This window comes from Grampus griseus (genome assembly GCF_964374135.1).
Source record: "Grampus griseus genome assembly, chromosome: 1".
Classification (NCBI taxonomy): Eukaryota; Metazoa; Chordata; class Mammalia; order Artiodactyla; family Delphinidae; genus Grampus; species Grampus griseus.
Window position 1 is genome coordinate 175,912,945 of NC_139017.1, and position 12,333 is coordinate 175,925,277.

The 12,333-nt window shown below is 48.3% G+C and overlaps 1 protein-coding gene across 3 annotated transcripts in view; it reads left to right on the plus strand.

Annotated features, from left to right (window-relative positions):
- Positions 1–7,327: 7,327 nt before the first annotated feature.
- The window catches only part of CLSTN1 (calsyntenin 1), a gene marked incomplete at its 5' end in the record, with an annotated part of 78,202 nt that continues 73,196 nt past the window's right edge, over positions 7,328–12,333 (plus strand). For all 3 annotated transcript variants that reach the window (XM_082680692.1, XM_082680694.1, XM_082680693.1), the window contains one exon: positions 7,328–7,418. In XM_082680692.1, coding sequence (XP_082536818.1) covers positions 7,328–7,418 — 91 coding nt within the window. The remainder of the gene's footprint in view (positions 7,419–12,333) is intronic.

A 12,333-nucleotide genomic window follows, 5' to 3' on the forward strand; every position in this document is an offset into this window, starting at 1 on the left:
TAATTCTAGGAAATATGATGGAGCTACGGATAGAACCCAAGTTTGGTGCTGTTTCCACTGTGCCCAAACAGTGGCCGTGTTTCCTCTGGGCAGTTTCTGCCCTCGCCTTTCCCTCCTCCCTGGAAACCCAGTCTAGTCCTTTCCATCAGCGTGTTGTATGCAGACAGGGCACATCATATTTGGCTTGTGTGCCCTCAGAGGGACCACGTTTGCCCATATGTGGTGTGTGTGTATAGCGTATTGGGTGTATGATTGGTGCTGCAGAATAAAATAGCCACCCCTCCTCTCGGGCTTCCCTGGTGGCGCAGTGGTTGAGAGTCCGCCTGCCGATGCAGGGGACACGGGTTCGTGCCCCGGTCCGGGAGGATCCCACATGCAGCGGAGAGGCTGGGCCTGTGAGCCGTGGCTGCTGGGTCTGCGCGTCCGGTACCTGTGCTCCGCAACGGGAGAGGCCATGGCGGTGAAAGGCCCTCGTACCGCCAAAAAAAAAAAAAAAAAAAAGCCACCCCTCCTCTCCATGGCGCAGAAGTGAGTGGCACACGTGCATCCCCTGGCAGCCCATCCAAAGAGAGGAGAAAAGGCTGTGTGTTAACTTTGGGAGTGAGGATAAGCAGGAAAGCTCAATCTCTGTCACTTTTGGGGGTGCAAAAGTGAGCTGCGTGGCTTCTGTGTCAAGGTGAGTTTTCCTTTCCTGGAAAATTTCACCAGCCAGAGATAGCCGATGCTTCACGTGTGGGAATTCCTGGTTCCTTTGCAAGTGGAGAGCTATAGAAAGCTTTGGAGAGAGTCTAACCCAAACCCATGCGCCCCAAGCCGAGTCTCTGGAGACCACAGGAATGCCCCTTCCTAAGTCAGGGTTTCTGCCACTTCCAGAGAGACGTAAAGCCCCGAGCCATGGACAGAAATGAATAATGATAACAGCTGATGTCGTGCGTGGGTTCCTCTATCCCTCACATCCACCCAGGGAGGTGGGCACTGACTTATCTCCATGTTACAGATGGAGATACAGAGATTGGAGAGGTAGAGAACCTTACCCAAGGCCACAGAGGGAGAAACCAGTACAACTGGCAAAAATACAAAAAGGCTCACTGCCTCACTCTTTGTAAAAGCAAAAGACTTGAAACAACACATCATTAGGGAACTGATGAAATAAACTCCAGTGTGTCCGCAGGAAGGAAAACTCTTTCTCTACTCACAACACCTCTTTTTTTAAAAATTTTACTTTTGGCTGCATTGGGTCTTTGCTGCTGTGCGCAGGCTTTCTCTAGTTGCAGCGAGCGGGGGCTACTTTTCGTTGCGGTGCGCGGGCTTCTCATCATGGTGGCTTCTCTTGTTGCAGAGCATGGGCTCTAGGCTTAGTGGGCTTCAGTAGTTGTGGCTCACGGGCTCAGCAGCCATGGCTCACGGGCCTAGCCGCTCTGCGGCACGTGGGATCTTCCCAGACCGGGGCATGAACCCGTGTCCCCTGCATCGGCAGGCGGACTCTCAACCACTGTGCCACCAGGGAAGTCCCCTCTACTCACAACACTTCTGACACCAAATGTGTGGGTCTTCCACACCAAAAATTCTCTGATTCTCTGTGGGCATCAACTGGGTGTCCTACAAATGAACTTAATCTACTAATTACCTAGAGTTAGTGCAGACCCCACGAGTTAGGGCTCAGCCCCACCTGCCTCTACTTCTTTTGCAAATCGCAGGTAGTGGGTCCCCAGGTTACCCACACTTGTCTGATCTGGCTGTGACCCTCCCCTTCAGTTTCAATAATTTGATATAATGACCCACAGAACTCGAGGAAACACCCGACTTCCCTTTCCCAGTTTATTATAAAGGATATTATAAAGGATCCAAATGAACAGCTAGATGGAAACGTCCCTAGATCAAGATCTGGAAAGGTCCCGAGTACAGGAGCTGCTTTCTGTCCCTGTGCAGTTGGGGTGCATCACTCTCTCAGCAAGTGGGTATGTTCACTGGCCCAGAAGTTCGCCGAATCCTGTAGTTCAGGGATTTTTATGGAGGCCCTATTATGTAGGCATGATTGATTATTAACTCAATCTCCAGCCCCCTTCTTCTCCCTGAGGTTGGGGCAGAGTGGGGCTGAAATTTCCAAGCTTCTAATCACGGCTTGGTCTTTCTGGTGACTGGCCCTCATCCTGAAACTATCCAGGAGCCCACCAAGAGTCACCTCATTAGAACAAAAGATGCTCCTATCACCCAGGAAATTCCAAGGGATTTAGGAGCTCTGTGCTAGGATCTGGGGACAAAGGCCAAATATGGATTTCTTATTATATTACAATATTATGCCACACGAGGGAGTACTACGCATCTGTGAAAAGGAATGAAGACTCTGTTTGTATACTGAGATGGAACCATCTCCAGGATATTTTACTAAGTGAAAAAAAATCAAGATGCAGAACACCTGGTGCGATATGCTGCTTCCCCCCTGCCCCCGCCGCACTGCATGGTGTGGGGGATATTAGTTCACTGACCAGGGATCGAACCCGTGGCCCCTGCAGTGGAAGTGCAGAGTCTTAATCGCTGGGCTGCCGGGGAAGTCCCGTGATAGGCTGCTTTTTATCTAGGAAAGGGAGAGACATATCTAAATATTCACTTGCATTAAAAAAAATTCCCACAATAGAAGGATAAGCCAAAAAAGACAAAATGGTCATCTTCAAGGGGAGGAGGGGACAGGAAGGAAGAGGCAGGAATGGAACGAGACTTCTCTGAGCATCTTGCTTTCTAGATTTGACTTTGGACCCATGCCAATATTTAATATAATCATATAAGATTAAATGGAGGCACTTCCCTGGTGGCGCAATGCAGGGGACATGGGTTTGAGCCCTGGTCCGGGAAGATCCCACAGGCCGTGGAGCAACTAAGCCCGTGAGCCACAACTACTGAGCCCACGTGATACAACTACTAGAGTGCCACGCGCCTAGAGCCCGTGCTCCACAACAAGAGAAGCCACCACACTAAGAAGCCCGCGCACTGCAACGAAGAGTAGCCCCCGCTCGCTGCAACTAGAGAAAGCCCGTGCGCAGCAACGAAAACCCAGGGTAGCCAAAAATAAATAAATTTAAAAAAAAGATTAAATGGAAATATTATAAAAGGGAAGGAAGCGGATAGATATGGGTTTGTCCCACCAGAATTCCTGCTCTTAAGCACACGTCGTCTCGTCCCTCATTAATTATCCCTTCTAACGGCAATGGAGTGACCTGGCCAGGCCATTAGAAGGCAGCGATGGGGCCAGACCTCCTGGCTTCCAGGGCCTCGGGGAACCCTGGTGGTGGTGCTGGGGCTGTGGTTTTAGTCCTATCTGTCACTCTCATCAAGATTCTCACAACCTTCTCCCACGCAGCCCTGAAGTGGGTTTTCCCCCAAGAACATCATTAGGAGAGCGGCCACAACGATGGCTTGCCTGCCTCCAGCTTCGGTTCCACAAACACTGGCCGAGCAGCACATGCTGTGTTAATAGTAATAACCCGCCCACCAGAGAAGGACTCGGCCTTCTGGCAAAGAGCCTTCCTGCATAAGCCTTCATTTCATCCGTTTCTACTCTGGACTTGGGAATGAACAATCCAGTGAGGAACCCCAGCCTGGATGAGGAATGCCTCCCAGGACCTCAGACAGCTGGAGGGTCTGACGTGGAGGGGCAGGCTGGCTCCAAGTTGTGGGATCCCGTGCAGGGCTTTTTTTTTTTTGCATCTTGGGCGTAATTTCCTGTAGGGAGAAGGCATCGTTTGGGCTCAGACATGAAATTGAATCCCAGGTGTCCTTCTTTCGAGCAATGAGCTGAGCAAATTTTACATTTGCTCATCTGGAACCATAAAAGTACCTTCTGGAAAGAGTTGCTGGAGGCATAAGTAATATGTCACTTCCAGGTAGAAAGCTTAGGCTATTGTTATTAGCAAAAGCCATTTCAAAAGATGCGGCACCATGGAAATTCTGTGTCCTCTCTACTTACTGCACAGATGGGCTGACTATACGTTCAAAAGATCAAGTCTTCCTTGCCTGGCTGACAAAGCCACCGGCTCAACCTCCCAGTCAGTCGCCGCCTAAGGATGGGCCTGGGTGGTGCCTCATTTCCCCCACTCCAGGGCTCCCAGAGCTGCTGCTGAGTCAGCAGCTGGCTTGGCTCAGGCAAGGACCCTCTCTGCTACCCATAGCCTCAGCTTGGATCGATCCCCATCTCAGGGCCATTTTGAGGCCATCCATCACATGGAGACCTCTGAAAAGTGCCAATATGGCTGAGGCTATCGTCAGGCCAACCAGAGACTGAGTTCACTGGTTTCCCTGGCTTCCAACACGCTCAAGCTGAGCCTTGCAGCTGGACTAACTGTCCTATGGGCACTATCTCAGTGTGTGCGGGTTGCACTGAGCTCTGGGGCCGCCTGCCTGCCCACCTGCCGCTGGACCTGCTTAGATCTATGTCTCTGTTTCTCTAAGGGACAGAGTGGGTAAGACGATAAAGGGATCAGGATTGCAGACACCAAAGAGCTTCAGTTTGTGTTGCTTATAGAACTGAATACATTTTCCCTCTTGGCATCAGCCTATTGACTCAAAACATAGTTCCGAGATTATGCCTTTCTGATTTTATGTTTTGTAAATCTCCAAGGTCCCTGGAAACCTACAGGCTATGTTTTTTACTCTCTGAGATGTGATCTGCATGATAATAATAAAAAACTAACTCAGCAATTCATTTCGTTCATCACCGAGTGTTTATTGAGGACCTACTGTATGTTCAGCAGTACGCTAGGAGCTCGAAGGAAAAGAACAAACTACCATAGGTTTAGACCTATTGTATATTAGTCTCTAGGAGGCACTTTAATTGCATCATCTCATTTAATTCTCACAACTCTAGGAAATAGGTATCATTATCCCATTTCACAGGTGAGGAAAGAGATTCAGAAGGTTCTGTAACTTGTCCAAGGTCATTCGTAGTAGCAGAAGCCAGAATTCCTATCCAGTGCTGTCTGACTGTACCATCTGGGTCCTTCCCACTAGAATAGTGTGGAGAAGAAGAGGACACATGTGGAGTAGTCAATCAACAGCACAAAGTAGCAGATTACGAAGCCTGGATTGTTGGGTTAAGAGCATGTGGGTTTGGGGAGCGAGGGCCTGATAGTCCAGAGGACTTCCTGGAGGAGGCAGCCCAGAAAGTGCACTGGTAGGACCTGAGGCTCAGGGCAAAGGTTGGGGATGGTGTACTATGTGATGCTGCCCCTGGGAAGGAATGAACTTGAACTCAGAGAGTGGTGAGACAGTGGGCCCTGAGGTCAGCTGGGTGGGGCCCAGGCATGAGGGGTGGGAAGCCCAGCAGAGCTGTCTGGGCCTGATGAGGTGGCAGCAGGGAGCCACTGGGAACCAGGAAGGCCCGGAAGCCACAGCAACACCCGGAGAGGATGACTCTGCAGTGCTGGAGAGAAGGAGTGGGGGGCATGGCTTGGAGATGGCAAATGGGGGGCCAGGCAGGTGCCTGGGGGAGGGGTCTATCCAAGGGAGTCTAGTCCTCTTGGACTCAGGGGCGGGATGGGCAGGGCGATGAGATGTGGAGTCTTCAGGCTTTGGTGGAGGATGATTTTGAGGGACAAAGGACAGGGAAGAGCATATTCCATCGCAGACTGCTTTGAAACTCCCTCCAAGGTCACATCACACCTCTGTTCACTGCTGTCCAAGGTCTTCCTGTGGCCTGTAGGATTAGGTCCAAATCCCTCATCCTGACATTTAAGGCACCTCACAATGGCTTCGATCTACCTTTCTGGGCTCTTCACCCACTACTCTCCTAAATAAGTCCTCTGCTCTCCACAAACTGAGTGACTCATTCTCCTCCCAGCCTCCCAGGCTGCCTGCCCACCCTCCCTCACCCCATCCCAAGCTGGTCTCGACAAAGCCGTCTCCACAAAGCCCACCAGCCGGTTAGACCCTCTCAGCAAACAGGGCCAAGGGCAATCACTGTGCGGTGAATCACCTTTGATAGCTCTTCCAGCAGAGTCTTGAATAATTAACATTTTATCGTTTAACCTTTGCTGTGGGTGTCTCCTTAATGCCAGCCCTGTCCTTGAGGGCTGATCTTTTTACAGTATTTGTTTCAACTAGGGAAGTCATTTCGCCTGAGTTTCCTTCTCTGCAAAATGAAGCCAATAAAGTCGGCTCATAGGGCACAGTGCCTGGCACTCAGGAGACCATCCATGACTGTCCTGGTCCTTTCCTCTAGTGTGAGGCGCCCCCAGGGGTCGGGGGGAGGTAGGGACCCCAGGACAGGAAGAAAAGAGGAGGACCCAAGAGCCCTGAAGGGACCCTTCTTCATCCATTTGGATTTCTGCATTTCTAAGGGACCGTTAGCATCACACTAAGATCTAGAAAGGGTCACCTGCACAACCCGCCTTTAAAAAGCCACAGACGGATTTCTTCAGCAAATGGAGGAATCCTGAGTTACAAATTCAGGACGGACTTGGAACAAGCAAGCTCCCTCCCAGCGCTGGAACCGCTGCAGCACGTGCTGCGCAGCCCTTGATTGTTTACAAAGCGCGTTTCGCTGACCTCGTCTCCTTGAATACCTTTCACGACCCCGCAAGCTCCCTCTCATCACCGCCACTTGGCAGAAGAGGGCACCGACGTTCTGGGAGGCGACGTGACTTGCTCCAAGTGGCGCAGGGTGTTGGCGCTCAGCGGCCCTGGGCTGCACCCTCCAGCGGGGTCTGCACTCCTTGGGGTGGGGTTGGGAAGGGGAGAAAGGGGAGGCACGGGCCCCAGGGTAGCTCTCGCTCGGCTCCGGGGCCTGTGAGCGCGCGTGGGGATGAGGAGTTGATGCCCTCGGCTGCGGCAGCTGACAGGAGGGTGCAGCCCCCGGATCCTCTCCCAGCCTCTCTCGGGCCCAAATCCCCGGCGCGGCCCCGCGGGCGCGCGCTCCAGGCCCCGCCGGCGGGTTCGTAGGCCCGCGCGCCCCGCCCCCCCCACGCCCCGCGCGCTCCCCGGGGCGCCGCGCGCGCGCCTCGCCGTCGCTCCCCTCCCCACCCCGCCGTCGCTCCCCTCCCCGCCCCTCCCGCCGCCACCCCGCCCCCGGCCGGGTACCCTCGCCGGACCCGAGAGAGAGCGCCGCCGCCATCTTAGTTGCTGCCTCTGCCTCCAGCGAAGCGCTGCCTGCGCCGAGGGGAGGGCGCCCGCGGCCCGAGCGCGCGGCCCAGCGTCACGGCGGCGGCGCCTCCTCGGACCCCGGTGCTCGCCGCAGCGCCAAGCAGCCGGCCTCGGGCCACGAGAGCCCCGCTCGGCGCCCCGCGCGCGTCCCTGCCGCTCCCGCCTCGGGCGGGCCGCGGCGCCGGGAGCCGGAGCGATGCTGCGCCGCCCTGCTCCCGCGCTGGCCCCGGCCGCCTGGCTGCTGCTGGCCGGGCTGCTGTGCGGCGGCGGGGTCTGGGCCGCGCGAGGTAAGCGTCGGGGCCGGGTAGGGACGCGGGGGCTGAGCGCCGGGAGCCGGGTCGGGACGCGGGGTTCGGGGCCCGGCGCGCGGCTCTGGGTCGCGGTGCAAGAGGCTGTGGACGCGCGCTGCAGGCGGCGGGGGGAAGCTGGCCGACCCCATCGCACCCGCGCCGGGTTGGTGGCTGCGCGGATCTGGGGGGACGTGCAGAAGGGCCGAAGTGTCGGTCAGTCTTCCTCGGCAGCGCCCGCAGGCTGGGGAGGCATCCCTGGGGTGAGATACCGGGTACGTGTGTTGTGTGCCGAGATGTGCATCAGGCCGGGTTTGCACGCACAATTTTTGGTGTGTGCTTACATAAGAGCCCACTTCTCCGCATCCTTTCCCCAGATCCCGATTATCTGCTGCTGCTCTACCGCGGACGCGGCGTCTGCGCCCTTTTCCGCCTCCTTCCAGGGTCTTTTAAACGTGTTTTCGAACGAGCCGAGGCTGAAACTTCTGGCTCCTCTCCCACCTTTTCACCCAAAGGTGAAATTGTGATGAGGTTTACGACCGTCGTCTCACCCGGTGTCAGAAATCTTCCTCTCCTCCACCCCCGACGCCTTGGTGCAGTTTTTCTGACAGTAATTTAGGTCGTGCAAAAACGAGAAACCCCTCTTTGATTCCTTAGGGCCGAAATTATTTTATGGTTACTTGGCCAAAACATATTACTTAGTGAATCGATTGTTTTGTTGTTGTTTTAACCTTCAACCGCTTAATCTTTTCAGCGTTACACGCTCTCTGATATTGACTGATCTTGCCAACGAAAAGCTTACGCATTGCAGATAGATGCTTCCGAGTGGATCTTGGAATCATAAACATTTTCCTCGGCCTCGGAGCAAAGTAATCTAGGTGTAGTCTATAGAGTGCTTGGATCTATCCTTCTGATTTTTTAAATCAGAAATTTTGAGAGAGGGAGGGTTGGTGGAAGGCCGAATGAAATGGTCATATTTCAAGTTAGCAAAGCTTTTAAAATAATTATCATTTTCTCTTTCTGGGCATGACATATCAAGAGAGTATGGTGTTCACAAATTAAAGGGCAGGAGAGGCAAGTGCATGTTTTGTTGTATGTTCCTTCACATCCAGGATGATAAACTTTGAATACTTCTTTCATTTATTTCATTTCTAACATTCTTTTGACTCTGTCAAATTCAGGTCTCAGTCACTAAGTAGCTAATTGTTCTCAGTTTGATTTTACATCAAGGTAAGTTTGAAATGTTCTTTCCAGATGTGGGATGGAGGTCTCTAAGTCTAATAGATCCAAGAAAAAATGTCAAAGTTTGCTTCTCTTGGGGAAAACCCACACAGCTTAAAAATATGTGCTTGGATTGGGTATTTTGGGAACAGTTCAAGTATATTTAGTTTAGTCAGTGATAATATTTCTTGTTAAAATCCACATTTTCTTAAGTTTGTCCATTCACCTGCATTTGGTGTTCATTATTGAATTAGCAAATGGGCTAATTAATTAGTCCATTAGCATTAATGAAGATTTCAGCTATCAAATGTCTTCATTATGGCGGACTAACAGAAATCTTATGTGAAAGACGTGTTGAGGGCTTGAGTCCTTTGTAATTTGCTAACTTTCTCTAAGCTTTTCTTGGTGCATTTATAATGCTTAAGAATCTTAGTCTTCCAAATAAAAACACATTTTAAACATCAGTTATTCTATTGCATTTGTTGTTTTTTTTCCAGCTTGCAGGTTAGAAAAACGTCTCATGAATGTTCCATGAAATGCTAATAAAACGATTTCATTTTGAGATGTTACAAATAAATTTTGTATTTAAATAGGCAGTTTGTGGGGACACTTTCTGTGGGCTAATTGTAAAAGATGATCATTTCAACTAATACCTGAATTTTTAATCCTGCAAAACAGTGTGACATTAGTAACTGCTGTTCATTCATACTGTAGCTACCTCTAAAAATAATGGGGGAAAGATAACGTATAAACAAGGAGAGAATGTGAGGTTTTGTAATATAAATTCCATTGTGACTATTAATTCGTTGTTTTATGGAGAACCCTAAATTTCACTTTAATTGTAGCTGTAGTTCTCAAAAAACATCAAGTAAACCAAAACATTAGGAGAAATTTCCTTGGCATGCCCTATACTGCCTTCCTTCTCTCCAGTCCATCAGTGATCGGGAAATAGAAAACTGAAATAGAGAAAATAGAAAGCTTATATGGATATTAAATAAAAATAAATGCAATCTTGTAATGCGTTTCAAAACCAATAGATAACATTCACTGTTACTTTTCTGTTTGCGCACAAACTTCTCAGTGGAGCCTCTCCTCACCATCCTGGTTGAAATTTCATCTCTCGGAACCCCTGAATCCTCCCTCCCCTGCTTCACTTTTTCTTTTCTCCATAGCACTTACCCCATTCTAACACGCTCTGTTATTTACTTATTCTGTTTATTGCCTGTCTCCCCTCACTGGAACATATGCCCCAAAGTGGAAGGGTATTTTGGTCTGTGTTGTTCACATATGTATCCGCACACAGTAGGCACTCAGTGTTTTGTGAATGAATGTATAACTCTGTTCCAGTTTAGGCAGCGTAGTGTCTTTACATCCTAATTTTTACCTGACAGATAAGTGTTACGTACTGAGAAAAGCATTACAGACAGAGTATAAAGGAACTTGAATTCTACAACACGGATATAAGACTTCATTAGTAGGTAATTTTTCAAGGATTCATTATGTTGATTGCAGCACTGGAGTATTAGATCATAAAAGTCTGTATCAGCCTTTGACGGCTATAGCTCTGTGGCTACCACTTCGAGTTCATTTTTCAAAAAAACTGTAATTCTCAGCTTTTTGGGAAAGCTTAATTTTTTACCTTGTTTTTCACAAGCAACTTTGAGGAAAAATAATTTTATTATAGACCTAAATATTACACTTAATTTAACATTTTTATTGCTGAAAGTAAATTTATTTCACGAGACCTATAACTAAAGAAATAATAAAATGTTAATAATAAAATGTTAATAATCCTGAATGTATTCCGATTTAAGAGCCGTGACTCGATTAACTGGAACCCTCAGTTAACTGGAGTCCAGCTTTTGGCTGCATCCTACTCTCAGGAAAAAACCCATAAAACCAAACAGTTTCCTAGAAATTCTTTTTAAAAAGGAAGTTTTAGGCATTCATATCATACATTATCTGGGTCAGTACTATTTGATTTTTGAGCCAAAAAAAGCAGTTAATTAAGTTTTAGGTATGAGGAATATGACCAATAAATGAATTTTTAATGAAATGTGATAACATTTTTTTATTGGAATTAGAAAATGCTATAATTCCATGATACTAGTTTTAGGACTTGGTTAAGCTTACTCAGCCAATTCTTAACATTTAAGATGAGGAACCTGAGGGATATTAAATATTTAAGACATGAAAGAAAAGGATTGAATTTTTTTCGTTACTGCTTTCTAAGATAGGAAAATGTAATTTTTTGGATAGAGTTTTCGCTTATAAGAGTTGAAACAAAATAGGAGATTTGGTTATTCTGAAAATCATTGAGTCTTATTTCTCACCCCTTCTGATTAATTGAGGTTTTAGATCATTACGTTCTTAAAAATATACTTTGGTCATGATTTGGTAAGAGCAGAGGTACTTAAGAAATTTATCTTTTATAATTGAAATTTAAGGTATTGATTTGTGATATTAGATTTTTAGTAGAGCTGTTCTATCTCCAGAATGTAGATTCAAAGTTGGTGGAAATGATTTATGCAGTGTCATGTTCTTGCACCGTTTAAAAAACCCCAAACCCTCACAAGTGACATTTTGACACCAGTAGAGGCTATGCAAAGACCAGAGTTAGGAACCTTCAGACTATGACAGTCCTGCCCTGCCCGCATGTCAGCCTGATGCAAGGTGCCCGTTTTTCCATAGAGTCACCACCACCTAGGAGTTGGGGCACAGCATCCAGTTGTCCCCTATTTGATAGATCCTTTCTTCCCTATGTTTTAGAGAGATTTTTGTTCATTTTCTCATTCAGCTGTAGGATGATAGTAGATTAAAAACTTCCACAAGATATGTTGCTAAGGCTTTTTTATTTTTAAAGTTCTAGGCAAAGATTCAATTACTTCAAAGTCATGGAATTTAGAACTGCTTAAAAACCAATAAGATACATCTGAAAGTTAACTTCCTTCTATTGAGAAGTATGCAGTGGCATGATAGAAGAAGAACCGTGTGTTTCTTTTTTACCTTTGGTCGGGCATGAATTTTTTTTTCCTGGAATTTTTCTTTGCAGCAGTTATGTCTGAATTTTATTTTATTATTTTGGCTGCGTTGGGTCTTCATTGCTGTGCGCGGGCTTTCTCTAGTTGCGGGGGGGGGGCTACTCTTCATTGTGGTGCGCGGGCTTCTCATTGCGGTGGCTTCTCTTGTTGCAGAGCACGGGCTCTAGGCACGTGGACTTCAGTAGTTGTGGCTTGCGAGCTCTAGAGCGCAGGCTTAGTAGTTGTGGTGCACGGGCTTGGTTGCTCTGCAGCATGTGGGATCTTCCCGGACCAGGGCTCGAACCTGTGTCCCCTGCATTGGCAGGTGGTTTCTTAATCACTGTGCCACCAGGGAAGCCCATGAATATGTTTTGAACCAGTCTCATTCTCTCGTGACAAGAACTGTTCTATCAAGTCTGCTACTCTTCAAGTCTACCTTGATCTGTACTTTCTGGAACTTATTGTTTTAGGGCAAAAGAAGACTTTCCTGCATCCAGTCTTTTTTAATTTGAAAAACAGGTTTATTGAAATATAATTCACATACCATAAAATTCACCCTTTTAAAGTATGCAGTTCAGTGATTTTAGTATATTCACAGAGTTGTGCACCCATCACCAATATCTAACTGCAGCACATTTTCATCACCCCCAAAAGAAACCCCGTATCCCTTAGCA